This window comes from Panthera onca, chromosome A3, assembly GCF_046562875.1.
Source record: "Panthera onca isolate mPanOnc1 chromosome A3, mPanOnc1 haplotype 2, whole genome shotgun sequence".
Lineage (NCBI taxonomy): Eukaryota > Metazoa > Chordata > Mammalia > Carnivora > Felidae > Panthera > Panthera onca.
The window spans coordinates 117,571,170-117,598,839 of record NC_138341.1 but is presented as its reverse complement, the minus strand read 5'-3'; the positions used below and the strand labels follow the sequence as shown (position 1 = coordinate 117,598,839).

At 41.9% G+C, this 27,670-nt stretch overlaps 1 protein-coding gene across 5 annotated transcripts in view; it reads left to right on the top strand.

The window, feature by feature from the left end:
• Positions 1–615: 615 nt before the first annotated feature.
• Positions 616–27,670, top strand: part of NDRG3 (NDRG family member 3) — a 68,268-nt gene continuing 41,213 nt past the window's right edge. For 3 of the 5 annotated variants that reach the window (XM_078444098.1, XM_078444096.1, XM_078444095.1), the window contains exons 1-2: positions 616–735; positions 19,556–19,657. In XM_078444098.1, coding sequence (XP_078300224.1) covers positions 19,601–19,657 — 57 coding nt within the window. In that variant the 5' untranslated portion in view covers positions 616–735; positions 19,556–19,600. Of the gene's footprint in view, positions 736–19,555; positions 19,658–24,608; positions 24,774–27,670 lie in introns of those variants that run through there. The other 2 variants (XM_078444094.1, XM_078444093.1) reach the window with 1 other exon arrangement.

Here is a 27,670-nt window from a genome sequence, read left to right as displayed (position 1 = left end):
GCCCTAATACAGTTGAGACTATTTTACCTTTAGTCAGTGAGATTAACCAAAAAGCTTTTCTGGGAAGGGAATTTTGTCCTGTACATTTTGGTGTTAAATTGTTGGGTCATTAAGCTTAATATGTAATCATTCTTTGAGGAAACAAAACAAAATTCCCATTTCCCTTGTGGCACCCAAGAAAGGAGATGGTGTGGCTGGCAGTTGTCAATAGAGGTGACAGAATGGAGGGCTGGGAATTAGCAGCCCTGAGTCTTGGATTCTAGTTCTTCAGTTCCTGTGCTCATTCACTAGAAATCTGGTAAGCGCCTCTCACTAGCCAGCCAAGCACTGTGCTAGGCCTTGTGCCCTTGGGTGCATCTCTGGGCCCACATAAAATGAGATGACTTCCTTTCCTTGCTTTGCAGGGGTCCTTAGGGGCTTCGTTAAGAAAGCTATTGGGCGGAAGGGGAGGAAGGAGGCGGGGCAGACGCCGCACTCAACGCCCCTCCCTCCGCGCAGCTCTAGTTTCAGGTTCTCCCAGTAGACTCCACAACAGGAAAAACTACATCCAAGATGGTGTCGCCCGTCCCTCCCGGCCCAGCCACCATCTTCTTGGTAGTTCCTGAGGCGGGCGGGCGCAGCGCGCCTGCGTGGTCCGGGCATCCTCAACGCGCCTGCGCGGCCGCAGAGCCTTCCCCGCCCCTCTCGCAGCCGCTGCTGCCGCTGGTGCACTGCTGGCGGGTGCCCGAGCCTCAGGTGAGTGAGCGCTTCAGCCCGGCCCGCGCCGGGCGCGCGGCGCTGCCTGCGGGGGCGTCGCTCCCCCTGCTTTCTCGTTCCCCGCCACATCTCCGCGGCGCGCCAGGGCCCCGGGCCCGCGCTGCCAGTTTCCTCCGGTCCCCCAGCGCCCTCCGCTCTCCCCGCCGGCGGCACCTGGGCCAGCCTGGCCTCCCTCGGCCGCTCCCCGCGTCCGGGCTGCGGGGCCCCGCGACGAAACCGCTGGTGACAGCTTGCGGGCGGCTAGGGCCGAGCCTCCCGGCGCCCGACCCCCTCGGTCTCAGGGACGCATCTCAAGCGCGCTCCCTTTTTCTGCTCCTGCCCTGCGGGCGGCGGAGCTCAATGGGCCTCCGGTAGCGTATTCACCTACCCCACCCGTCCCGAAGCCAGGGGTCTTGGAAGATGGGCCGGGAGCTGGCGTTGCGTCCATGGGACCCCGGTGCAGCGAGTAGTACCCGCGGGCTGGACCCCACAACGACCCTGCGAGGGAGGGGCTTCTTAGTCCCACTTTACAAATGGGGAAACTGAGGCACCGAGATGAAGTGCTGAGCCCAAGGTCACGCGCCTGGCAAAAAGCAGGACTAGCTCTTGAACTCAGAGTCTGGGGCTTTCAGGCCAGCACGGTTGGAATTTGATCGTGTACCTTTAAAAATTTTTGAAAGACACTTTCATCTCTGGAGTTGCTTCTTCAACGTCCTAAAAGTAGGCTGTGAAAACAGTAATTTCTTGTTGGAGTACAATTGAGGTATTATTGTAATAATAATAATAATAATAATAATAATAACAACAACAACAGTAGTAGCAGTATGTTGTTGATAAGAGCTCACGTTGATTCGACGCTTTCTGTGTGCCAGGGATATTATTAAACGTTTTATGACGATTATCTCACTTAACTCAGCGTTTTCCAATCCAGTGCAACCCCCTTCTTTTTCATGCAGCTTTTTTTTTTTTCCCCCTGCGAAGCTGACCTCCATGTCACAGGTAGACTAGATCCTCATGGCTTAGGACGCAATGAAGCTCTACCATGGTACCTCACTGGCGGAACAGGGATAAGCTTTGCCTGCCTGCATCCAAATTTTACCCCCAGAGGATATAATTAGTCTTCCTTTTCCGGCTGCCAGGAGAGCAGGACTGGGCTAGCTGGGCTGGCTGGATTTGGAGGTGACAGAGCAAATTTGGCTAGCACTCACCTCATTCTGGGGTTTTTTGGCTCTGTTCCAATGCTGGGCTTGAACATGTCAGTATTTAAGATAAAGTAAAAAGAGAAAGAAGGCATATGACAAAGTGTTGGTGAATATAAGAAGCCTCCATGATTTAAAGTCCCAAAGGAACAGCTGTAAAAATATGTGAATGTTTCTTCCCCAAAATAACTAGCTCAACTGTCTTTTTTCTCCCTTAGCAAATCTTCCTACACACTTTAAAGCTCCATTAACTCACCATCTTTATGTGAAGCCTTCCTTGCTTGATTTTACCAATTAGAACTAAACATACATACACACACACACACACACACACACTCATACTCACACTTACATGCAGTAGGGTAGAGGCTTCAGTTTTACCCTCAGGACTATTATATTAGCCCCCTGAGGTCTGGAGCCATCTTTGCAGCCCCAAGTGCTTGGTTCATAGTAGGCCTTTGGTAAAGACTCTGTGAATTTCCACTGCTCCTTTTCATCACTCAGAGTGATGTTTTCCTGCTGCTCTTCTGTTCCTCCTTCTTGCCCTTCAATTGCTCTTTGCTGTCCTTCCCTTTAGATTCAACTTCTGGTCATCACCTGCCATTCAAGGTCTCCATTCCACCCTGTTTCTGTAAATTTGCAGATAAAGGTTTTGCGTGAAGACGTCTATTTATTCCCAACAGTGGAGTTGTTATATGCCACTTAAGTGTACAGGGCAGTTTTTATTTGTGTGTTGCAGTAAGGTAGTCTGAGGCTTACCGCCTTTTAGTCTATCCCTAAATACACGTGAGAGTTTTTACATTCTTTGGCATTATGTAGCTGACTACCCCTGGTTCTATCAGAATAATCAGAATTTTTTTCCATAAATCACTTCATAGTATTTACAATAATAAGTTTTCAAAGGGCCCTTTGGGAGGCAGCAGATCTATGCATAGGTTTTCTGCATAAATTAAGCTTTTAATTTTTTTTACTTTTTAATTAATTAATTAATTAATTTTTTTTTAATATATGAAATTTACTGTCAAATTGGTTTCCATACAACACCCAGTGCTCATCCCAAAAGGTGCCCTCCTCAATACCCATCACCCACCCTGCCCTCCCTCCCACCCCCCATCAACCCTCAGTTTGTTCTCAGTTTTAACAGTCTCTTATGCTTTGAAATTAAGCTTTTTAAAGAGTTTTTCCAAATAATTTTCTGCAAATATATTGAGCTGTTATTATATGTAAGGCATGGTATAAGATTCTCAGTTGATTAAAATATGACCCTTGTTAAAAGAGCTTAGTAGCTAACTGGGAAACACCATATCCAGCTGTAACTCAAGTCTAAAAACTGCCGTGATAGCGTTATAAGCAAGCAATATGAGAGTATAATGGTACATTTCATAAAATCATACACTGTTGAAGCTGAAAGGAAGCATCAAGTCATTGAGTCCATCTTGTTTTTTCAGACCTCATCCTGAGAAGTGAACTTGTCCAAGGTCACAGAACTGGGGCTACAACTTGAAATCTCAAACTTTTTATCCATTAATAAGTGACTTTATCCTTACATTAACCAGCATCTCTATTAAAATTCCACTTATGTGCTAAGAACAGGGGTAAAGAAGAAATAAAAATATGATTCATGTCTTTAAGGAACTTTGTTGGGGAATAGGAAAGAACTGTTAATTTTAACTGTAATTGTTAAGTTGTGTGGTAGAGGAACTAGGTGTCACAGGAGTTGGGGGACAGGCAAGAAGGATCAGCATGAGCTGTGGTAGTGAGAGTACTTTGGGGAGAAGTTAGGACTTTTCAGAGCTTTGACAGATTGGTAGGGTCAGAATTAATCAAAAGGGCAAAGAAAGCCTTTTGAAGTAGGGTGGTAAAACTGTGTTTAAGAAATAGTGAAAAATCTGTATTGACTGGATTAGAGCAGTGGTTCTCAATGATTAGTGTGCATTAGAATCACCTGAAGAGTTTAAAACCCATATTATAGGGGGTGCCTGCCTGGCTCAGTCGGTAGAGCATGTGGCTCTTGATCTCTGGGTTGTGAGTTCAAAGCTCACATTGGGCTTAGAGCTTAGTAAAAAAAAAATTTTTTTAATTAAAAAATAAAACTCATACTGCGGAGGTCCCCACCTCTAGAGTTTCTGATTTAGTAGGTCCAGAGGGGGGCCTAAGAATTTTTATTTCTAATGAGTTCCCAGATGATGTTGATGTTCCTAATCCAGGGATAACACTTTGAGAACTTCAACTGGATTAGAAAGTTGAGAAGCTAGAGTCAAACTGTCAAAGAACTTGTTCCAAAAAAATTTAAAAGTGTGTGTTATACATCAGGATAGGAAAGCTCTGGAAAGATCCATTCCAAACTGTACTAGTAGTCACTTCTGGAAGTAGGATTTAGGCGATTGGAGAATTCACTTTGTATTCGGTACCTTTCTAATTTTTGCATTGTGCATATAATTACTTTTGTATTTTAAAAAGTGAAGAAAAGCGAGTCATTTTTGAAGATATAAATATTTATGGGCTTAAAAAGAGCTTGCTGAAATAGTCTAGTGTCATATAATAAACATTTTTAGACTGTATGCCAGATGCTGCTAGGTTCTGGAAATACAAAACCTTTGCTACAGTTTGCAGCCCCATCATGGAGATAGGCAGATAACAGTTCTACATAGTATCATGTGAGCTTCCTTAGAGCCAGGACAAGGGTTTAGCTTTGTGCATGGCAGATAATAGGCATTTGGTAAATGATGAACGAATGAATGAGCAAATCCAGGCAAGAAATGAGGATAGTAAGAAAGAAAAAGGGCAAATGGGAGATTCTGGAAGAAACATTGACCAGCCCAAATAGGGATGATAAAAGAAAAAGGTATGTCAAGGACTTCCAAATCGAAAGATTGATAACATTTTGATTTGGTTTATACAGAACTGTGTGTCAGGTTGTCTATTCTGAAAGACCTTTTTAAATCAAGCCCCATCTGGTGCCTGGGTGGCTCAGTCAGCATCTGACTCTTGATTTTGGCTCAGGTCGTGATCTCACCAGTCAGTGAGATTGAGCCCCATGTCAGGCTTGGGATTCTCTCTTTCCCTCCCTACCCCTACCCCTACCCCACTCCTGTCCTCCCTCCCTCTCTTGCTCTCTGTCTCGAAATAAACTAAAAAAAAAAACAAAAACAAAAAACCCTTCATCCTTTAAAAAAAATAAATCAAGCCCCCCCCCCCCCCTTTTTTAAAGACTGATAATAGCCCACAAAAATTTAACCTAGATTTCAGGGCTTTCTTTGGTAAATGAAAGTTTTTATCTTTAATCACAATGCTGATTCTGTTGCATTTATAATATTTACCTACAATTTTGCCATTGATTTGTTCTTTTATTAATGTGAAATTAACTAAAACATATGAAAGATATTTTAAATCCCATGCAAAAGTGGGTGGGATTGGATCTTCATTTTATTTCTTCAGTGGAGGGATGTTACACTTGACTCAATTCTGTCATGTTTTCCATATGGCTCACAGAGTTTGACATATCAGTCCTAAATAAATATCCATTGTTGATGGCTGAATGGGATGTACTTTGGAGGAAATTTAAAAAAAAAACCAAAAAACTAAATTGTGAGATTTTAGCTCTGAAGCCATTTTATGTGAAACCATAATACTTGGCAGATAGAGACAAGGGGAAGTCAGGCTCTTGTGTCTTTATTTATTTATTTATTTTTTTAACATTTATTTATTTTTGAGAAACAGAGTGAGACAAAGTGTGAACCGGGGAGGGGCAGAGAGAGAAGGAGACACAGAATCTGAAGCAGGCTCCAGGCTCTGAGCAAGTGGTCAGCACAGAGCCTGATGCGGGGCTCGAACCCACAAACTGTGAGATCATGACCTGAGCCGAAGTCGGATGGTCAACTGACTGAGCCACCCAGGTGCCCCGGCTCTTGTGTCTTTATGTCTGCAGTTGAGAAAGCTCTAGGGACAAAACCCCTCTTGCTATTCTTTACCTTATGAAGATGAAGAATATCTTTTGTGTCATTGTTTGGGACATTGTTTTGTTTTTTAATGTTTATTTTTGAGAGAGAGAGCCCTTGTGTGAGTGGGGGTGGGAGTGCGGGCAGAGAGAGGGAGACCAAGGATCTAAAGTGGGCTCTGTGCCTGCAGCAGAGAGCCTGATGCGGGGCTCTAACTCACGAACTGCCAGTCCTGAGCCTAAGTGAGATGCTCAACTGACTGAGCCACCCAGGTGCCCTTGTTGGGATGTAGTTTTAACCAGGGTGTTGACTAAAATAGAACTCTGGGTGACTAGACAGTCCAAAGGATAGATTGCTTTTCAGATACAATCCAGGGTGCAGTGCTCTTCTATTAATTTAATAATAATAATACCTAAACTTTGTATGGTGCTTTTTAGTTTTCAGAATTCTTTGGTCGCTAAGATCCTGGTAAACTCCAATAGCCAAACCTGAAAACATAAGCAGAAGAATTAATGATCAGGTGGCGTCAAGTGGAAAAAGTTGCTTTTTAGAGGCCTACCCAAGCTCTAGATGCAGGATTTTCAGTTTCAAATCCTTATTTTGCCAGGTTCATACTCTGCCACTTGCTAGCTGTGTGGCCTTTGGCATATCACAGAACCTCTCCAAGCCTCAGTTTCTTCATCTGCAAAGTGGGGGAAGATTATAGTACCTATCTTATAAATGGGGAGGGAAATAAAATGAAACAATGAATGAACAAAGTGCTTATCATGGTATCTGGTTTAGTGTATTAAGTTAGTATGAGTATTGAGTATTGCATCTTGTGCCGCATCTTAGGTTCTTGTTTGTTCTTTATCTCTACTCAGGCTGTTTTAAAGAACAAATTGTTTTCAGGGATTCTGTCTTAGAGCTGATGGGAATCCAGATCCCATCCCAAAAGCATGTACTAGAGCCTTGCCAGCAGTAGTTTTCCTGGTGTCCTGAGTTGCATCCTTCAAGAGTGGAAGACAGAGGGTAGTGCTTCTGCTTCTAGAGTTACTTTAGTATGACCCCTATGTGAGAGCTTCAGCTGGGTGTCTGGAATTAACAAGAAGGCCCCTAGATAGGGCGTTTGCTCTGTTCTAGTAGTTATCTTTTTTTTTTTTTTAATTTTTTTTTTTTTCAACGTTTTTTATTTATTTTTGGGACAGAGAGAGACAGAGCATGAACGGGGGAGGGGCAGAGAGAGAGGGAGACACAGAATCCGAAACAGGCTCCAGGCTCCGAGCCATCAGCCCAGAGCCCGACGCGGGGCTCAAACTCACGGACCGCGAGATCGTGACCTGGCTGAAGTCGGACGCTTAACCGACTACGCCACCCAGGCGCCCCTGTTCTAGTAGTTATCTTTACCAGAACCATGGAATGAATAGAATGATTATACAGCACCGGCTCAGATTCCCAGCTTGGCAGTCTCTGCAGACCTCCTGTTTACCACCTGCTGCCATTCCAGAATCTAGGAGTGACACAACAGGAAGGTGGACCTGTTGGGGTGCTGCTCTTTTCCTTTCAGAAAAAAGCAAGGTGTGTAGATGGCCTTTGGCCAGGGCTGAGGACCAGCAGGGTTGTTTCTGCTAGAATGAGCGTGCTTTTGCAGCTGCCTTTGATCACCCCCCCCCCCCTTTCCTTATGGGATAGCATCTCTGAGGGTATTTCTTCTGGTGGAGAGTAACCTAGACTTTATGTAATAAAAAGCTCAGTGAGCTATGTTTTAAAAAGTCATTGTTTCTTCCCTGGAGCTGAGTGGTTTGGCTTGTTTTTCTGGTTTTGTGGAGAGTCTCCTGGGACCCTTTCCTTTCCTAAGGGCCCCCAGGAGACAGCAACGAAACCAACATCCATTACTGTAGACACTAAAGGGGATGCTTAAGTCAATAGTTTTACCATTAGATTAATTCGGGCTTTAACCTTGACAAAACATAGGAGCCAAGTCATCAGATAATTGTGCTTCTTATAGACTGAAGTATGGAATTTAGCCCAGTCCTCTGCGATATCTTTCAGAGCTTGGAATAGGAATCCAGGTGCCAGTCCTAGTCCCACACCCAGCTGGTCGTGTGAATTTAGGCAAGTCACATAAATTTCTAGGCCTCTTTTCTCATTTGAGAATGAAGGCATGACTGTAGACCAGTGGTTCTCAGTCCTAGTTGCATGTAGCCACCAGTGGAACTTTAAAAACAATACCTGGGCCGGGCGCCTGGGTGGCACAGTCGGTTAAGCGTCCGACTTCAGCCAGGTCACGATCTCGCGGTCCGTGAGTTTGAGCCCCGCGTCGGGCTCTGGGCTGATGGCTCGGAGCCTGGAGCCTGTTTCGGATTCTGTGTCTCCCTCTCTCTCTGCCCCTCCCCCGTTCATGCTCTGTCTCTCTCTGTCCCAAAAATAAATAAAAAACGTTGAAAAAAAAAATGTTTTTTTAAATAAAAATTAAAAAAAAAAAAAAAAAAAAAAAAACAATACCTGGGCCTTACCCTCACCCGATTAAATTGTATCTTTAAGGTTGGGGCCTGGGTATTGATATTTTTCAAAGCTCCCAGGTCTTTCTAATAGGTAACTAAGGGAACTACTGGACAAGATGGCCACTTTTTTTTTTTTTTTAATGTTTATTTATTTTGAGAGAGAGAGAGAGCACCTACAAGTGGGGGAGGGGCAGAGAGAGAGGGAGAGAGAATCCCAAGCAGGCTCTGTGCTGACAGCACAGAGCCAGACTCAGGGCTTGAACTCACGAACGGTGAGATCGTGACCTGAGCCTAAATGAAGAGTCAGCTGCTTAACTGACTGAGCCACCCAGGCGCCCCAGGATGACCATGTTTTAAACAGCTGTGTCATTCTGCTCTTTAGGAACCTTTACTGTCCACATAGTAAAGTCTGATTTATGTGTTCTGACTAGCCTTGTCTTCTTTCTGGCTACCTGGTTCTTGGTGTCTTCTGGATATGTTGTTCACCTTTCTTTCCCAACCTGATGTAATGTCTTCTCCCTTTCAGCTATCCAAAACCTATCCATTCAGTGCCCATCATCGTTATTTCCTTTGGGATCACTGTAGTCCTTACGTATTTGTCCCACCTCTGCACTGGTTTCCAAGCTTCATTTAGCTCTAAATGCAGTGAACACTAGATGCAAGGTAAGACATGATACTCAAGCACTATTCTATCCTTTTGCAGGGATGAGACACATGGAAATACCACTGGTGTGATTTTTATGTTATTAAAACATCTGTGGGTATCTTGGCTATCTCATTATGCATGTGTATTTGACAACTATCAGTTGATGCATAGCTATTTATGACTTGACTCCAATGGACATTTTTAGCTTTATCTCCTATTAGTAATAGGAAACTACTGTTCTTGCCAAACTAGAACATCTTCCAGCAGACCTGTGCTTTCTCGTCTTCTTGCTTTTGAGTTCTCCCTTTCTGCAATTTTTTTATTCTTCTCTCATCGTAACCTACAGGAATTTTATCTATTCTTCAAGGTCCAGTTCAGATGTTACTTCTTCCATGAAACTTTTTCTCAGCACCCACAACCTGCATCTTTGCCCTAAAGCTCCACCACCTTTGGAGCAGTGGCTTTCACCTTGGGGCGATTTTGTTCCCCAGGAGACATTTGGCATTATCTGGAGACATTTTTGGTTATCACAGTGATTTGAGGAGGGTACTACTGGCATCTAGTGGGTAGAGGCCAGAAATGCTGGTAAACATTCTACAATGCGCAGGATGGTTCAAAATGTTAGTGGTGCTGAGGTTGAGAAACTGCCTTAGCGTTTGTCCACTTCACAGGCTCATGTTTATACTGCTTTGAACTGTAGTGATCTGTTTATAGTCTTAATCTCCCTTGCTCAGTTGAACTAATGGGGAAGGTGAGCTCAGCCCCAAAACTGTGCTTTCTTGTTAACTTCATAGGGTTTAGTCGTAGAGCTTGTGGCCTGATCCTAACAGCTCAGTGTAATTTAGGATGAGAGATAAAAAGAGGTCTTCAGCATGGGGTGGATTCCATGAGGCAGTCTGCAGAATTTGTCTTTTTTACCCACCAGGTCTTTTCATTCGTACTAACCTGGGAGGAAGTGCAATACAGGGCATAGAAAGAGCATTTGGGATTAGAAGACAATTGGGGTTCAGTTCCAGCTGTTGCATTTAGTAGCTGTGTTATTTTGGTCAGTCCATTTCACCTCCGTCAGCCTCAGCTTCCTCATCTATGTAATAGAGATGATGCCAGTGCTCCCGTGTTATACTTCATGGTGCAGTCATGATAATCCAGCAAGATATTAGATGTGAAGGTGCTTTGTAAAGTGCTATAATAGTTACTCATTCAGGCAGTGGTTTATGTGTAAAAAGAGAGAATGTGAGTCAGTTTGCTGTAGAAGCACTGCTGTCTACCTTCTCACTGCCTGCAGCTTTTCAGCCACCACTACTTCAGCACCAGCTCCAGCTGACCCCTTCCAGCTCATTCTCCTCAGTAAGGCTCCTTTGTTGCCTTCATTCTGTTTTGGTTGCCTGTCTGCAGTCTTGCCAAAACCAAAGTGATTGACTCTGCCTTTAGAATACAGACTAGTGGCCTGATGTCAGTACATCCTGGCAAAGCCTGATGAAGGCCAAATTACCTTGGTCACGAGGGAAAGCTACAAAACAAGACAGTTTGTAGTTTAGAAAGCCAATACTGTGTGTAGTCTCTTATTGTCTTTAAGTTTGTTTAAAGGGGAAGAGAGAGAATCCCAAGCAGGCTCCAAGCTGTCAGTGCAGAGCCCGACTTGGGGCTCAAACTCACAAACTGTGATATCGGGACCTGAGCCCAAACCAAGAGTGGGACGCTTAAGCAATTGAGCCACCCAGGCGCCCCAAGAAAGCAATGTCTTTAACCACTAGAAATCTTAGTGAGTTTTCTCTGACCCGATGGACACAGTACAGGGTGAGATAAAAGCCTGAGAGTCTCATGCCCCTGGGATCAGGCCAGGTGCATCTTTCTGCTGATTTGCTGAGTGACCCTCAGCTAGTTGTTGAACCTCATCAGGTTGATACCTGGGGGATCCTTCTCTTTGGATTGTGGTAAGAACTGTAGAATTGAAGGATGGGGAAATAATGTAAAGTAGTACATTAAGGGAGATTCTGGGTCACAGAATGTCAGCCCTGTCAGGAGCCAATAAGACCATCCTGCCCAATCTCTTCTCTTAACTGATGAGGAAACTGAGACCTGGAAGGGGAAAATGCTTTACCCAATGCCACTCAGCTAAGTAGGGCCCTACCTGGGTCCAAAGTCCACATTTGATGTATTTATGGGCTCTTTCCAAAACTCGAAGAATATGAGCATTCATTTTTTTCTGAGTGAACAGTTTGCACTATATTGTTGGACATTAGCCTGTGTTCTGCAGAGCCCTTGCGGTCTCATCACCACTTCACCCAGAGCCCTTACACTTTTTTCTGTTTTCTATTTCAGATTTTTGATGCAAAAATTAAGTCTGTAGCCTTTTTTTTAACGTTTATTTAAATATTTATTTTGAGAGAGTGCGAGTGGGAGAGGAGCGAGAGAGAGAGGGGGAGAGAGAATCCCAAACAGGCTCCATACTGTCAGCCCAGAGCCCAACACGGGGCTCAATCCCATGAACCGTGAGATCATGACCTGAGCCGAAATCAAGAGTTGGACGCTTAAGCAACTGAACCACCCAGGTGTCCCAAGTCCATAGTCTTGATCTTTAAAGACCCTCTCGGGGCGCCTGGGTGGCGCAGTCGGTTAAGCGTCCGACTTCAGCCAGGTCACGATCTCGCGGTCCGTGAGTTCGAGCCCCGCGTCAGGCTCTGGGCTGATGGCTCGGAGCCTGGAGCCTGTTTCCGATTCTGTGTCTCCCTCTCTCTGCCCCTCCCCCGTTCATGCTCTGTCTCTCTCTGTCCCAAAAAATAAATAAAAAACGTTGAAAAAAAAAAAAATTGTTAAAGACCCTCTCAGTGCTGTCTCTGAGTGTCAGAGAACACTGAGGTCTCTTTTGGTCATCCTAGGAACATTTTTGCTTGCACTTCAGAAATGTCAGTTTCTGTAATTCTACAAAGTGATATACATAGTCATGGGCTAATTTTTTAGCATGGAGAACTGAACCTTATTTTTCTTAGATTTTCACTGTCAAAAGATAATGGCCCTTTCTCAATCCACATCCTTCCCTCCTTGGCGTTGGAATTTTCCTCCTTACATGTAAACCTCTCTTCTCCCCTTAACTTCTTTGATAGCATAATTTTGCTTTTCTTCTTATGTCTCTGACATTTTTTTTCTTTGTCTCTCACTGGTTCTGCTTTTCTATCACTAACTTGTCTTTCAGAAAAGGCTTGCAGCTCCTCCTAGTCTCTGGTTTGATAAGCACCTGCAGATTTTCCTCATTAACTCACTCCTGCCTATACTCAGGTCTCTTAGAGGCCCATATTTTAACTCTGACTCTACACTGATTTTTGTCATCAGTTTCTCTGATTGCTTTTCAGCTCCCCCATTGCATTATTATTGACCGTTTTGTTTCCCTTGCATCTAGAGACATGTCAAGTAAGACGTTGCTTTGGCCAAGGTCAAAGAGGTTGTTGCCTTTTTTTTCTCCTCTAGGATTTTGATGGCTTCCTGTCTTACGTTTAAGTCTTTCATCCATTTTGAGTTTATTTTTGTGTATGGTGTAAGAAAGTGGCCCAGGTTCATTCTTTTGCATGTTGCTGTCCAGTTTTCCCAACACCATTTGCTGGAGAGACTGTCTTTTTTCCATTGGATATTCTTTCCTGCTTTGTCACAGATCAATTGGCCATAAGTTTGTAGGTCCGTTCTGGGTTCTCTATTCTGTTCCATTGATTTTTGTGTCTGTTTTTGTGCTAGTACCATACTGTCTTGATGATTACAGCTTTTTAATACAGTTTGAAGTCTGGAATTGTGATGCCTCCAGCTTTGGTTTTCTTTTTCAGATGCTTTGATTATTCGGGGTCTTTTCTGGTTCCACACAAATTTTAATATTGTTTGTTCTAGCTCTGTGAAGAATGCTGGTGTTATTTTGATAGGTATTGCAATAAATCCTGCTTCTAATTGTGACTACATTAGGACAGACTAACAAAAGCCCTTATATCATTCCTTCTAAGGGACCCAGAGGATGCCAGTCAGGAACTCTCCTCAAACTATGAACCCCACATGCCAATCACGAGCATCCCAAACATCTATGCCACTTGCAGAGCACAAGCCTGATATTTAACCTCCAAAAGAAAAAATGGTTCTTTTCTCAGATCCCAGGCACCCTATAAACTTGATTGAGCTACTGAATGCCCAGAAGCTGAACTTTTATTTTCCTTTGTTTTAATATCGCATACATTTCATAAGGAGATAAGGTGGTTTGAATCTTTCATCACGAATCTCAGCCAGCATCTGCAATTCTCTTTTACAGTACCACTATGACTCAGTTAACTGAGACCTATACTTGTGTGCTTATTAATCACACTATAAACTGTGGCTACTTTTATCTGGATGTCACTGTTTATCAGTAATTTATAATGACAATTTTGAAGTTTTTCCTTTTGAAAGCAGTATTGCTCACTTTGGAAAATGTGGAACCACAGAACAATGAAAAGGTATTTTACTCACAGTCCTTGCATCTAAAGACGACCACTGTTAACATTTTAGTGTGTTTCCACTTGTTCTTTTTGTCCATGTAAAGTGGTGATTTTCTGAAATTTTTCCAACCTACCCACTTTATTCCCTACTTTATCTTTTTATTTATTTATTTATTTATTTATTTATTTATTTATTTATTTTGAGAGAGAGAACATGTGACAGCGAGCAAGCAGGGGAGGGGTAGAGGGAGAGGAAGAGCCCAATCCCATAAACTGAGCCAAAATCAGGAGTTGAATGCTTAACCAACTGAGCCACACAGGCTCTCCTTATTCCCTACTTTAATTCACTCACTTGAAAGCAGGACCCTTCAAGATGTTGCTTATTCAAATGTGACTCTCTGTGGGGGGATCTGTCAAGGAGCTCCAGGGCCAGAGGTACCCTCAGTTCCAAAGTGACTGGCATTCACCTAGTGTTCCCATGCATATTTTAAAGATGAAGAAAAATACAATGTTTATGCCAAGAGAAACACTTAAGGCACAAATTGAATGAGAAGCCTGTCCCTATCAACTGGGCCCAATGCAGATAACACAGGACAGTAAACTGTTCTAGAGTGACTTAGGAATTGGCATCAAGACAGCAGATGTTCACCTTTCACATTATAGGGCACTTAATGCATTCCTCCAGAGACTCAATTTTTGCTTGGTTCTTACTGTCCCAAGCCCTTGCCAATGAGCAATTCTGTAATACCTATAAGAAAACTAAGATCACATGGTGGAAAACTCCATCTCTGATCTCTCGGCTACACACGCTGGCTCCCTCCCAGGAATTTGAGGCCTGCAGTTCCCTCATCTGCATAAATGATAGGGCTGGCCAGGTTTCATCCTGGTAATAAGGACTACTAATATTCTTATAAAGCTGGTAGGGATTTTATAAACTGCAGTAGAATAACAAAATGTTCACCCTCTTTCCCAGTTGTAGGAGGCAGAGGAAGGGCTGACAAGTAAAAAACCAGCCATCCTCAAAATGAATAATGAACCTGCTACGAAATGGATAGAGTATGAAAGGTGAAAAGTGTAATTCCTACTCTGTGCCAGGAATTATAATCTAAGCACCAAATATTTAATCCTCTCAGGCAGATATTTCCATTTCTTAGAGACAACAAATTCAGGCTTAGAGAAGTTAAGTAACTATTCCAATATCTCACATCTATGTAAGTAATAGAGCAAGAATGTTAAAAACCTTTGCTTTCCCCACTATACCATAATGTCTAGGCCTTGTGTACTGACTGTAGGATCCTGGGCAAGTTTCTTCCTCTCTACCCACAGGGGCACCTCCTTGAAGTAAAGGTAGTAGAAGCCTACAGTAATCCTATATCACCAAAGACTTGGAAGCTAGAGTGAAGTTTTGAATCATCATACACCAAAGATTTGGAAGCTAGAGTGAAGGTTTGAGTCATCATACCAGGACAAGAACCCTCGCTATCTCAGTAGGTTGCTTACAGACAAGGAGAAGACTGAATAAGGAGAGAGAAGAGAAATGAAATTCCAGCTATTACTTGGAAACTAGTTGCAGAAGCAAGAACTATTCTTGTTTGTTGTTAGAACAGTGTGCCTCAGACTTCAATGTACAATCACCTGGGGATCTTGTTTTTGATTTTAGCCAATCAGTTTTGAGTGATGGCAATCCAACGTGTGACCTCATCAGTTGAGGAGAGAAGAACATTTGAGTTGAGGTGGTGAAGAACTGAAAGGCTTAATTATAGCAACAATCCCCCCCCCCCCTTTTTAAAGTTTATTTATTTTGAGAGAGAGTGAGCACGCATGCATGCAGGAAGGGCACAGAAAGAGAGAGAGAGAGAGAGAGAGAGAGAGAGAGAGAGAGAGAGAGAGAAAATCCCATCTTGGCACTGTCAGCACATAGTCTGATGTGGGGCTTAACCTCACAAGCCATGAGATCATGATCTGAGCCGAAATCAAGAGTTGGAGGCTTAACCAACTGAGCCACCTGAGCACCCCAGCAATCCTTAATAGAGATGAGGATATGGTATAGGAAGACCTTTCATCTAATTTCATCCTGCCTTCTTCCCAAAAGGATTTCAATAAATTAAATGGGATTTTTAAAAGATTCAACAGATCAAACCAACTAAAAGGGAAATATACTAAAGAGAAGAGTTTAGTAGTCTGTTGCAGAAATCTAGCTGAAAGGTGACAAGTGTGATCACACTACTAGAATCACAGATATAAGGAAAAGGGAAGATCTGGCATAAAAAGTTGGCAAAAATAGCATAAGGTCAGAAAAGAGATTTTGCCAATGTTTTCAGTTAGAAAGAGAAAAGAATCATGGAATAATGGTGCAGTCAATAATAATGCAATGGGGTGCTGGGGAAACTGGACAGCGACATGCAGAAAAATGAACCTGGACCACTTTCTTATACCATACACAAAAATAAACTCAAAAGGGATGAAAGACCTAAACGTGAGACAGGAGGCCATGAAAATCCTAGAGGAGAAAGCAGGCAAAAACCTCTTTGTTCTTGGCCACAGCAACTTCTTACTCAACACATCTCCAGAGGCAAGGGAAACAAAAGCAAAAATGAACTATTGGGACCTCATCAAAATAAAAATCTGCATAGCAAAGGAAACAATCAGCAAAACTAAAAGGCAGCCTACAGAATGGGAGAAGATGTTTGCAAACAACACCTCAGATAAAGGGTTAGTATCCAAAATCTATAAAGAACTTATCAAACTCAACACCCAAAAAACAAATAATCCAGTGAAGAAATGGGCAAAAGACATGAATAGACACTTCTCCAAAGAAGACATCTAGATGGCCAACCGACACATGAAAAAATGCTCAACATCACTCCTCATCAGGGAAATACAAATCAAAACCACAGTAAGATACCACCTCACACCTGTCAGAATGGCTAACATTAACAACTCAGGCAACAACAGATGTTGGCAAGGATACGGAGAAAGGATCTCTTTTGCACTGCTGGTGGGAATGCAAACTGGTACAGCCATTCTGGAAAACAGTCTGGCTATTCCTCAAAAAATTAAAAATAGAACTACCCTACAACCCAGCAGTTGCACTATTAGTTATTTATCCAAAGGATATAGTTATGCTGTTTTGAAGGGGCACACGTACCCCAATGTTTATAGCAGCACTATCAACGATAGCCAAAGTATGGAAAGAGCCCGAATGTCCATTGAAGGATGAATGGATACAGATGTATATATATGCAGTGGAGTATTACTCAGCAATCAAAAAGAATGAAATCTTGCCATTTGCAGCCATGTGGATGGAAGTAGAGGGTGTTATGCTAAGCAAAATTAAAGAAGACAAATATCATATAACTTCACTCATATGAGGACTTTAAGATACAAAACAGATGAACATAAGGGAAGGGAAGCAAAAATAATATAAAAAAAGGGAGGGGGACAAAACATAGGAGACTCCTGTATGTGGAGAACGAACAGAGGGTTGCTGGAGGGGTTGTGGGATGGGGGATGGACTCAATGGGTGAGGGGCATTAGGGAATCTACTCCTGAAATCATTGTTGCACTGTATGATAACTGACTTGAATATAAATTAAATAATATAAAAAAGCAGGATTTACTTTGGTGTATTTGGTCAGTAATAGCTAAAAGATAGTCTAGAACCCATACTCTCTCCTTAGCCAAGTAAGTCAAAGCCATGCAATCTTATATCTGAAGAGAAAAACAGAAAAATGGATTAATAGGCTACTACCTTGTGAAGACTTTTTTGATTCTCACCAATCAGAAGCAATTGTTCCTTGAACTATTATGTCCCTTCTTTTTACTTCTTATTTTGTAGTTAGTTTATAGATAGCTGTCATCTCTACCCTTTAGTAAACTGGAAAGCAAGGACCTTCTTTGTATCTTCCATAATGCTGTGCACAGTGGGTATTCAATAAGTGGTTGTTGAATAGCTACATCCCCAACTCATTGAATTAGTATTTTTCCTGACTGATAAGTTCAAGGCCAAGGCAGAGGAGATGAAGCCTGGGGCTTTAAAGTCTGGGTGGAGGGGCACCTGGGTGGGTCAGTTGGTTAAGCGTCCAACTTCAGTTCAGGTCACCATCTCACAGCTCATGGATTCGAGCCCCACGTCGGGCTCTGTGCTGACAGCTCAGAGCCTGGAGCCTGCTTCAGATTCCATGTCTTCCTCTCTCTGCCTCTTCCCTGCTCGCACTCTGTCTCTTTCTCTCAAAAATAAATAAGCATTATAAAAAATAAAATAATAAAGTCTGGGTGGAATAACTTGTCTACAATATCCAGTATTTGCAGCCTCTCCCCATGACTTCCTGTCCAGTGTTATGGAGTAAGAATTTATGGCTCATTACTCTGCCTCCCCACCTCCATCTACTCTCTTCTCCTAGAACTCTGTTTCCCTGTCTTCTCCTTCTCTGTTGGTTATCTATTGCTATGAAACAAATCAGTCTCGAACAGGATTATTATTGCTCATAGTTTCTGTGAGTCAGGAATGCAGGTGGTGGCTTGGTAGGATGGCTCAGGTTCAGGGTCTCCAATGTGGTTGCAGTCATATATCTCTGGGGCTGCAGTCATCTGAAGTCTTGACTGGGCCTGGAACATCCATCTGCAAGGTAGCTCACTCACATGGCTGGCAGGTTGGTACTGGCAAGTTGGTTCCTTTCTACATGGGCCTCCCCAGAGGCTGTTTGAGTGTCCTCACTATACTATATTTGGCTTCCTCCAGAACTAATGAGTGAAGACTATAATGTCTTGAAGCAGAAACTATGCCTTGTATGATATAGCTTCAGATGTCATATATTGTTGCCTCTGCCATATTTTATTACTTACACAGACCATCCCTGATTTATTTGGAGATTACATGAGTGCAGATATCAGGAGTCAAGGATCATTGAGTTGTTTAGAGGCCATCTTGGAAGCTGGCTCTCCTACTCTCCATCTACTGCTATGATTCACCAAGTAAAGGCTAATGAGCTGCCTTGGTTCATCTCCCCCTACATTCCCATTCCTAAGTCAAGGCCTCATCCTAGGCTATAGCATTAGCCTTCCGTTTTTGTTCCCCTTTTAATCCTTTCTCCATACTGTTGCTTCCTGAAGCATAGCTTTGAGCTTGTTGTTCTCTCAGTTACACATCTTCAGTAACTAAACTGTACACTCCAGAAAAGCAAAGACTAGTATCTGTTGTTGCAAAAAAAAAAAAAAAAAAAAAATTACCGTAGGGCCACCTGGGTGGCTCAGTTGGTTAACCGTCCAACTTTGACTCAGGTCATGATCTCACAGTTCATGAGTTTGAGCCCGCATCAGGCTGTCTACTGTCAGCACACAGCCCACTTTGGATCCTCTGTCCCCCTCTCTCTACCCCTCCCCTGCATGCTCGCTCGCTCTCTCTCAAAAATAAACATTTTAAAAAATAATACTTTAAAATATATATATTACCACAAACTTACTGGCTTAAAATGGCATACAACACATTTATTGTCTGACAATATCTGGGGGTTGGGAATCTGGCAAGAGTTGACTGGGTCCTCTACAAGTCTGCAGTGAAGGTGTTGGTCAGGGCTAGGTTCTCGTCTGAGGTTTGATTGGGGAACTATCCACTTCCAGTCCCATGTGGTTGTTGACAGCAATCAGTTTGTGCAGGTTGTTGGGCTGAGTGTCTTAGTTTCTTGGTCTTTTGGCTGGAGGCTGTCCTCAGTTCTTTGCCATGTGGCCCTCTCACACATGCCAACTTGCTTCTTCAAAGCTAGCCAAGGAAAGTGTGTCTTTTAGCAAGACAGATGTTAAAATATTATGTAATGTCATCATGTACAGGTACTTTTGTACATTCCATCACTTGCCATTTTGGCTAAAAGCAGGCCATGGGTCCCATCCACACGCAGTGGTGGGAGGGGGTTATTCAAGGGTATGAATACCAGGAGACAGATCATGGAGGCCACTTTAAAGTCTGTCTTCCATAACTGTTTAGTCTTCTGTGTCTTCAGCACCCTGAGCAGTGCATGACACTAATCTCTAGTATTGCAGTGAATCAACATAGTGTGACTATTATGTTTCCAGCTTCTAGATTAAGCTTCTTTACTTCTTTCTGTTTCAGAGTTACTGATTTATTCTCGAGAATCCTCTACTCTCATCTGTCCTGATGGATGAACTTCAGGATGTTCAACTCACAGAGATCAAACCACTTCTAAATGATAAGGTAAAGACCATGCTGTTTTCACTAAAATATATATGTCCTTTCTGTGATTAGTTAATTCTCTATATTTTCTTAATAGCAACTAACTCAGAACATATTCATCTTCACTTTCGATGGAGGAAATACTTTAAAAAATAAATTTCTTAACCATCTTTTTGATATTTTTCCTTCTTTTTTCTTTCTTCCTACTTTTGTTTCCATGGGCCAAATTCAGTCAAGTTATCCTTGAGACTGTCTTGGTTTTACTGATAGAGACATTAAGGGAAAAAAATATGACAAAGTTAGGCAGAAATTATGAGAGTGAGGTTTGACTTAGAATCCAAGTGTCTTGACTTTCAGTTTCTATAAGGAAAAGTGAACATCTGTGGCTGGTGATGTACATAAGCTGTAAGACTTTCCCTAATGTTTGTCAAGTCTGCTATGTGACCTTTCTGTCAACTTTGAGATTTTCATCGGGGATGTATGGATGTCAGTAATACACCTCATTTTTCTGTTAGTGTTAGAGAACAGTGAACAGCGTAGTTTAGTCACCAGAATTCAGAGAATAAAGACTTGGTGTGATGGTAGGAGTTACCAAAAAGCTAAGAAAGGATTATCCTGCCTCCTGTCTGTCCCCATTCAGTAAGTGTTCCTGAAATTCCCTTTTCTATCCTCTGCTTTTGGTTTATTGTCATTACCCCTATTAAAATACTCTTGTAGGAGTGCCAGGGTGGCTCAGTCAGTTAAGTGTCTGACTTTGGCTCAGGTCATGATCTCATGGTTCGTGAGTTTGAGCCCCACATTGAGCTCTGTGCTGATAGCTCACGGCTCAGAGCCTGGAACCTGCTTTGGATTCTGTCTTCCTCTCTCTCCCTGCCACTCCCTCCATCTTTCAAAAGTAAATAAACATTTAAAAATACATACATACATACATACTCTTGTAGCTAGGTGTGAATGAGCCCATGGCATTCTTCCCTGAGGAAAGTATTGATAAAAAGGTAAGAGTAAAGGGGGCACCTGGGTGGCTTAGTTGGTTAAGAGTCTGGCTTCGGCCCAGGTCATGATCTCACAGTTCGTGAGTTCAATCCCTGCATTGGGCTCTCTGTTATCAGCGCAGGGCCCCCTTCGGATCCTCTGTACCCCTCTCTTTCTGCCCCTCCTTGCTCATTCATGTATTCTCTCTTTCTATCTCTCAATCTCTATTTAAAGTAAACATTAAAAAAAAAAAGTAAAAGTAAAGATGGATGAGGTTGGGATGGGGGTGCTACAACAGAAGATGCTGTTGCCCTTATCTTTTTTGGCCAAAGACCCACCTATAACTTCTAGGGCTGTTGACTTACCATGTGTTTATTAATTTGCTATTGAATCCTGTCAGTCCCATTTTCATTCCTATGACCTCATCTCTCTACCCTACTCCCACCCCATCTTTTATCTTTTACTAGAGATTTTGCCCTCTCCTTCATCAGGCTGCACACCTTTTTTAGCCCCTATTTGGTTTCTCCTGCTGCTTACCCTCATCTTTTCAGAAAATCTTGACTGTCTTTACTGTCTTTTGGCTGTCCCCAAAATAATGTGCCACAAGGAGGAAGGAAATAAAATCTGCATCTGTAGAGCTTATGTATAGCCACAGAAATGAATAGTTACAAGGCAGGTGGGAGTAGACAATTTAACTTCAGGAAGGTAGTAATCTATCCTAAACCTGGCTGATCATCAGAATCAACTGGGGAATTGTTTAGAAATAGGGAATGCTGGCTTCCACTGTAGACTAACTAAATTGGAATGTAAGGGGAGGGAGACAGGACATACACACACACACACCACACACTTTTCTATGACCAGTGGTCTTCAGCTTTGGCTGCTTATTGGAATTACTTGGGGAGATTTAAATATCACCGATGATTTTTGGTAGAGATTCTCCAGATTCTGACTGAATTGGTCTGGGGTGTGGTTGAGCTTTTTAAAAAAAATCCTGAAATTGAGAACTATGCCTAAAGTGATTCTGGTTAGTCATTGTTGGAAACCCGTACCCTGGTGGGTCTCGGATATTTGAGGACTGAGGTACAAATAGGAGGAGGATCCTTCCTGGACCCTAGAAAGGCACAGGATGCCTGAGCAGGTGCCTGCATGAAAGAGCAGTTTGTTGCATATCTCATAGAAAAGGCAGCTGGAAGAGGAAAGATTCAATATATATGACCATGGAAAAACAATAAATTAACACCTGGGTCCTCCTCTCTTGAGGCTTCAGTGATGCCTTGGCTGTGTCTAAAGTCTGCCCAAGTGGTATGGATGGAATTGTGCTCATCCCCTCACCCCAAACTTGCATGTTGAAACCCTAACCCCACATGTCACCATATGGGACATAGGGCCCTTAGGAGGTGATTAAAGTAACGTGAGGTCATAAAGGTAGAGCTTTAATCCTGTAGGACTGGTGGCCTTACAAGAGGAAGAGCGAGAACTCTCTCTCTTACACACCACCCCCCATGTGAGGACATAGGGAGGTGGTAGCCATCTGAAAGCCAGGAAGACAGCTCTCACCAGAAACCAAACCCTGCTGGAATCTTGGTCTTGGACTTTCAGCCTCCAGAACTGTGTCAGGCTGCCCAGGCAGTCTAAGACACCACGCAGTCAGTGCCTCACTTCCTAACATCTGTTAGCTTCTCTTTGATGTGCTGTTCCTACCCACTTCCCATGCTCTCTCTCTCCCTGAGAAGTGTTCCTATCCCCTCACTATTCTTGAAAGCTCCCCTGCTCCAGCCCAGCTTTGTAGAAGAAGATTGGCGTGAGACATTCCCAAAGAGTTCCACCCTCTTAGTCCCCCTGGCCTAGTACATCAGTGCTTTTGTCTTTGCCCAACATGTGTGTGCTTTTGCATACATTCTGAAAGGTATGATGGTAACACCCTTCATCAGGTTATTTCGTTTGATCCCCCAGTTGCCCAGTGGTATAGGGAACACAGATCAGTTTGTTCCCATACTGCTGATGAGAAAACTAAGGATGAGAAAGGTGAAATAGCTTACTCAGATTGAATGCCATAGAATGCTTGCTGTCAGGTAGGATTTCTCAGTCTTGGCACTGTTAGTGTTTTGGGATGGATAACTGTTGTGGGGACTGTTGTGCGTATTGTAGGACGTTCAATAGCATTCCACTAGAGCAATACCACTAGATTCTCTATCCACTAGATTCCAATACCACTCAATTGTGACAACCAAAATGTCTCCAGACGTTGTCCAATGTTCCATGGGGGCACAGTCTCCCCAGGTGAGAACCACTGCCATAGGGGATAGGCCTTCAGGTTTTGATAGGAGTAAATGTCTGGAAGGTTTTTTGGGTGGGGGGGAGGGGGGGCAAGTTTTTTGGCCTATCCTGCTATTATTGATTATGCACCTTTTATGTGCCAGGTGCTTTACATACTTTCTTTTAATCATCAGAGTATCCCTTTGAAGTAGATAGTATTTTTCCTCACTTAGAAGATGAAAAACTGGTTTGCCCGGTCAGTATGTGGCAGAGTCAGGACTGAAACCCAGGTCTGTCATATTCTAAACCCTGAGTCCTTTCCACTATGTGACCTCATCACCTCTGTGGCTTGCCATGTCTCTTTAAGGAAAAGCCTAGAGATGTGTATCATTTCATCTCGTCTTTTTGCCCATTTTCGTAGATATACTCTTAGCTAGAAAACATTGCTGTACCCTTCCAAGCTTCAGGGAGCTAGAGGAAGTCTAGACCCAACCTGTTATGGAGAGATTTGTCCTGAGATGACTATAAGGAAGCATTCTCAGAATAGCTTTAAGCAAGGCTTATGTTAACTTGTCTCTTGTCATTTGTTGGTACTTTTCCCATTTAATTTTAGTATGCTTGTAATTTTGTCTGTGGCTCAGAATTGTGAAGAAGTGGGTAATTTTGCCATGCTTGTTTTGGCTCCAGTAATGAAAAGAAGCAATTGCCAGTGCTTATCTTTGTTTTGGGGGGCAGACATTGTATAGAAATGTGAACCGATTTTTTTTCTTAAATAGCATTTAACTATTTTTAGTGCATTTTCACAGATATTATCTTCTTTAAATCTCCCAACCTCCTATGAAATAAGTAGTTAAAGGTATTTTTAACTCCATTTTACAGATAGGCTCAGAGAGGTTATAGCACTTGTCTAAAGGTAGTGTGTAGAAGGGTGGTGAACCCGCATCTGTTGACTTCAACTTGGATCAGGGGGTCTAGGGCTCTGCCCACCACCTGCTGCCTCTTGGAGCTGGTCATTCCAACCTCCTCAACCTTATAACAAGCAGGAGAGCTGACTGATTTGTGCTTCATTTTCTCTAACCTCAACTATATTAAAGTATGCGCCAGAAAAGACTAATAAAAGAAGAGCAAAACATTAATGATAGCAGCTATTTCTCAATAGAGAGATGATGGATGGTTATAATTTTCTTTATACTTCTCTACAGTGAGCATGTACTTTCCTTTTTGTAATTAGAACACCAGAAAAAAAGGATTTGGTACAAAATGATACAAAAATGTACAAAAATGGTACAAAAAATACTGAACCGAGTGAAAGCCAAGGGGCAGTCTTGAGAAAATAAGCAGAAAGCCACAACTGGCTTCTGCAGAATTGAGGAAACATCAAGTAGGTTGAATAAGTAGTGGAGAGGATAGAAACAAGTTATTTACCTTTTTTGGTTGTTAAAATAGAAAGTGAGATAGACCGTATCGCAGTTTAAGCTTTCCGTCTCTACTCATGACTGGAAATGTAAGCAGAGGAGAGAAAACCCATGAATGAGCTTGTTTGTAACTTTCAGAACAGCAGAGACAGGGGAAGGGTTAGTGCCAAGGTTTGTTTGTTTCTTTCTTTCTTTCTTTCTTTTTTTTTTTTTTTTTAAAGTTAAAAACAGAGTTGTTGACCTTTTCATTAAAGACTATTTGTGAAGTGCTACCTCTACTATGCACTGGAGGGTGGGTGTCTATTAATGTGCTAAGAAGTGATTGTCACATATTGTCATAAATGGCCTACATGGGACTGGAGCAGGAAATGAGTTCCCAAGTAAGTAGTGGTACCACTGTGACAGACCACTGTCAACTGGCTACAAGATCAGCAGGAGATAGTGGAAGAAGCCGTAGCCACAAGCTACCTAAGGAGTTTTTAGTGCAGGAGGTCAGTGACACATGACATTAACCTGATAGTATGTTATAGAAGAGTTTATTTTAGACTTGAAATTGTACTTTTTCAGCAGTGTACAGACGATTATCTGATTGTAGACAGTTTTATCCAAGTATCTAACTTCTTTATAAATTTCTTTGTGAAGTCTCAGTTTCTTTGTATTTTTTGAAGTCCATAATATAAGTGCTTTAAATATATATACACATATACCCACACAAACACTCTCGTGCACATATATATATATGTGTGTGTGTGTGTGTATGTATATGTGTATATATATGTATATACATATATATATATATATATACATATATATATATAATTTTCACTTTGGATTTTCAGCTTGATCAGATTTCTATTTAAAAATGGTTTATTGGGGCGCCTGGGTGGCTCAGTTGGTTAAGTGTCCAACTCTTGGTTTTGGTTCAGGTCATGATCTCACAGTTCATGGGTTCGAGCCCCACTGCACTGACAGTGCAGAGCCTGCTTGGGATTCTCTCTCCCCTCTCTCTCTGCCCCTACCCCACTCTCTCTCAAAATAAATAAACTTAAAAAAACTTTTTAAAATAAAGGTTTATTGATGATTGTAAAAACATTGATTTATTAATCCGTGTTAATTGATTAAATTAATCTTTATTAACAAAGAAAAAGTATTTTCTAGGCTTATCTAACCCTTCTGCTTATACAGTTACCCATCTTTCCACTTTCTGTTGGTAGGGATTGTCTTTTGTTACTAGAAATGCCATATTTTATTCTTTGACAGTTTTTTTTTTTCAAATCAGCTTGTTTCTAAAATTTTTACTATTGTAACAACTCCTCCTCCCCACTTTAGTTCCTAAAGTGCATGTAACTTTGGTGTTCATTTCTTACTCAAATTGAATATCTCTATTTTGAGATGCTTATAACCTTTAAAAATGATGTTTACTGTGTTTACTGAGTACCAGGACTGGGAATAGAGGTACCCTACCGTACTTCAGATTCACAGAACAGGTATATTTGCCCCAAATCTCTTCCTGTTGGTAGTTGGTTCTAAGGTCTTATGCATCTTGTCTTTCTTTATATCTGTTGTTTTCTGTCTTTTGAAACTATATATGCCTCTTGACTAGATCTCATGTTGGGAAACTACATTTCTTTTCTCCCTAGCACTTGTTTCTTAAATTCCCCCCATCATCCTTCTTTTCATATTTCTCTTCATTCATTGATCTATTCTTAGTTGCTTCTTGCTTATTCCCCAGGCTTATATTTGAGAGAATGACTTTTTAATCTACCTTCTTGAGCTGCTTCATTTACCTTCATTCACCCTCTACATGTAGTCTTGAGGCTACAGCAGGAAATATTCCCTTTGGCTGGTGTCTACCTTGACTGCAACTTTCAGTAATTATTTTTTTCTTGGCCCACTCTTTTTTACTGTCTTCCTCCAATTATTCTATTATTTTAATTTTTTCTTGACTCCTTTTCTGCTAATTAAGTCTGCTTAGTGCAAGAATCTCTCTGAACATGGAATTAATGGTATCTTCAAAATGGACAGAAAGAAAAAAGAAAACACCCAGAACTTGAAATTTCTGGGAATTTTGTTAGAGTATAACCATGTACCTCTAATATCAGAGATAGGTAAGTCCCTAGGGAATTCTTTCTTCTAGGATGCACCCAGTGAGTAGTATTGAATTTTTAATGAATTCAGAGAATATGGCTTCAGTTTACCACAGTTGAGAGGGGACCAGCTAATGATCTCCATTCAGAAACTCTGGATGCCAAATACTATCAAACAGACTTAATCATATCCTTTCTCTAGGATGATCACTCAGGAAGCCTGTAGCCACTCTCCAAGACCACCTGGCGCCTCTTTAAAACAACAACAATAACAAGTGTTATACTGAGGAATGTATAGAATTGTTGAGTCACTACCTTGTACACCTGAAACTAATATAACACCACATTAATTATACTGGAATTAAAGTCAGCAACTGTTAGATAGTCTTTGTCCAGTTACAGTACCTTTTTTCTGGGAGTCTAGCTGTGAATGTTGGATAAGGAACACGTAGTTGTTTTTTGCTAGATACTTAATGAAAAAGGGTGGCTTTGGTTTCTGGAGAGAATTGCCTCTTTCTCCTTTTGGTATTTCAGAGGTTTTGTGCTCATCTCAGGCTTCAGGAACTCAAAAAATGCCTCATGACTGTGATCATGTGGTTGTGAGGAAGGAAAACTCATGCATACAGTGACAGCTGCTTCCCAAAGAGCTCATCCGAATTTGTGTCTCTCTTCTATGACCAAGATTTTAGTTCAGTCTAGAGTGATTTTCTTTAATCTTTCTAACTCTCTAAAGGAACCTCTGGGAAGCCAAAAGATTGAAGTCTAATATGGTCTGTTTGTATATCATTATACATTACTCCTCAAAAGATTAAATGAATCTTTAAATCTTATATTACAAAATAACAAGTTACAAACATATTTTTTGTATCATACCAAATCCTTTTTTTCTACTTTTCTAATTACAAAAAGGGAGTTACTTGCTTATTGTAGGAAAGTACAAAGAAAATTATAATCATCCATCATCTCTCTATTGAGAAATAGCTGCTGTCGTTAACATTTTGGTATTTTTCTGCTAGTCTTTTTTTGGTGCATATTAACGTAGTTGAGGTCAAATTGTAAAGACTGTTTGTATCCTTTATTTTCGCTTAGTCACCATATCCTACTTAAACCATCTACCCTAGTAGTGCATGAGAGGGCCCTTCCTTTTGCTTTTCACAATCTAACTAGAAATTAAATGCAGTGACTTCTCTGAAGGACTTCTCAGGCATTTTGTGGGGCTAGTGGGAGCCGTGGAACATTATGATCCTTGTTGCCAACGACAGCATTCCTCAGAGATGTGCTACCCAGTCCCATTTGCGTGG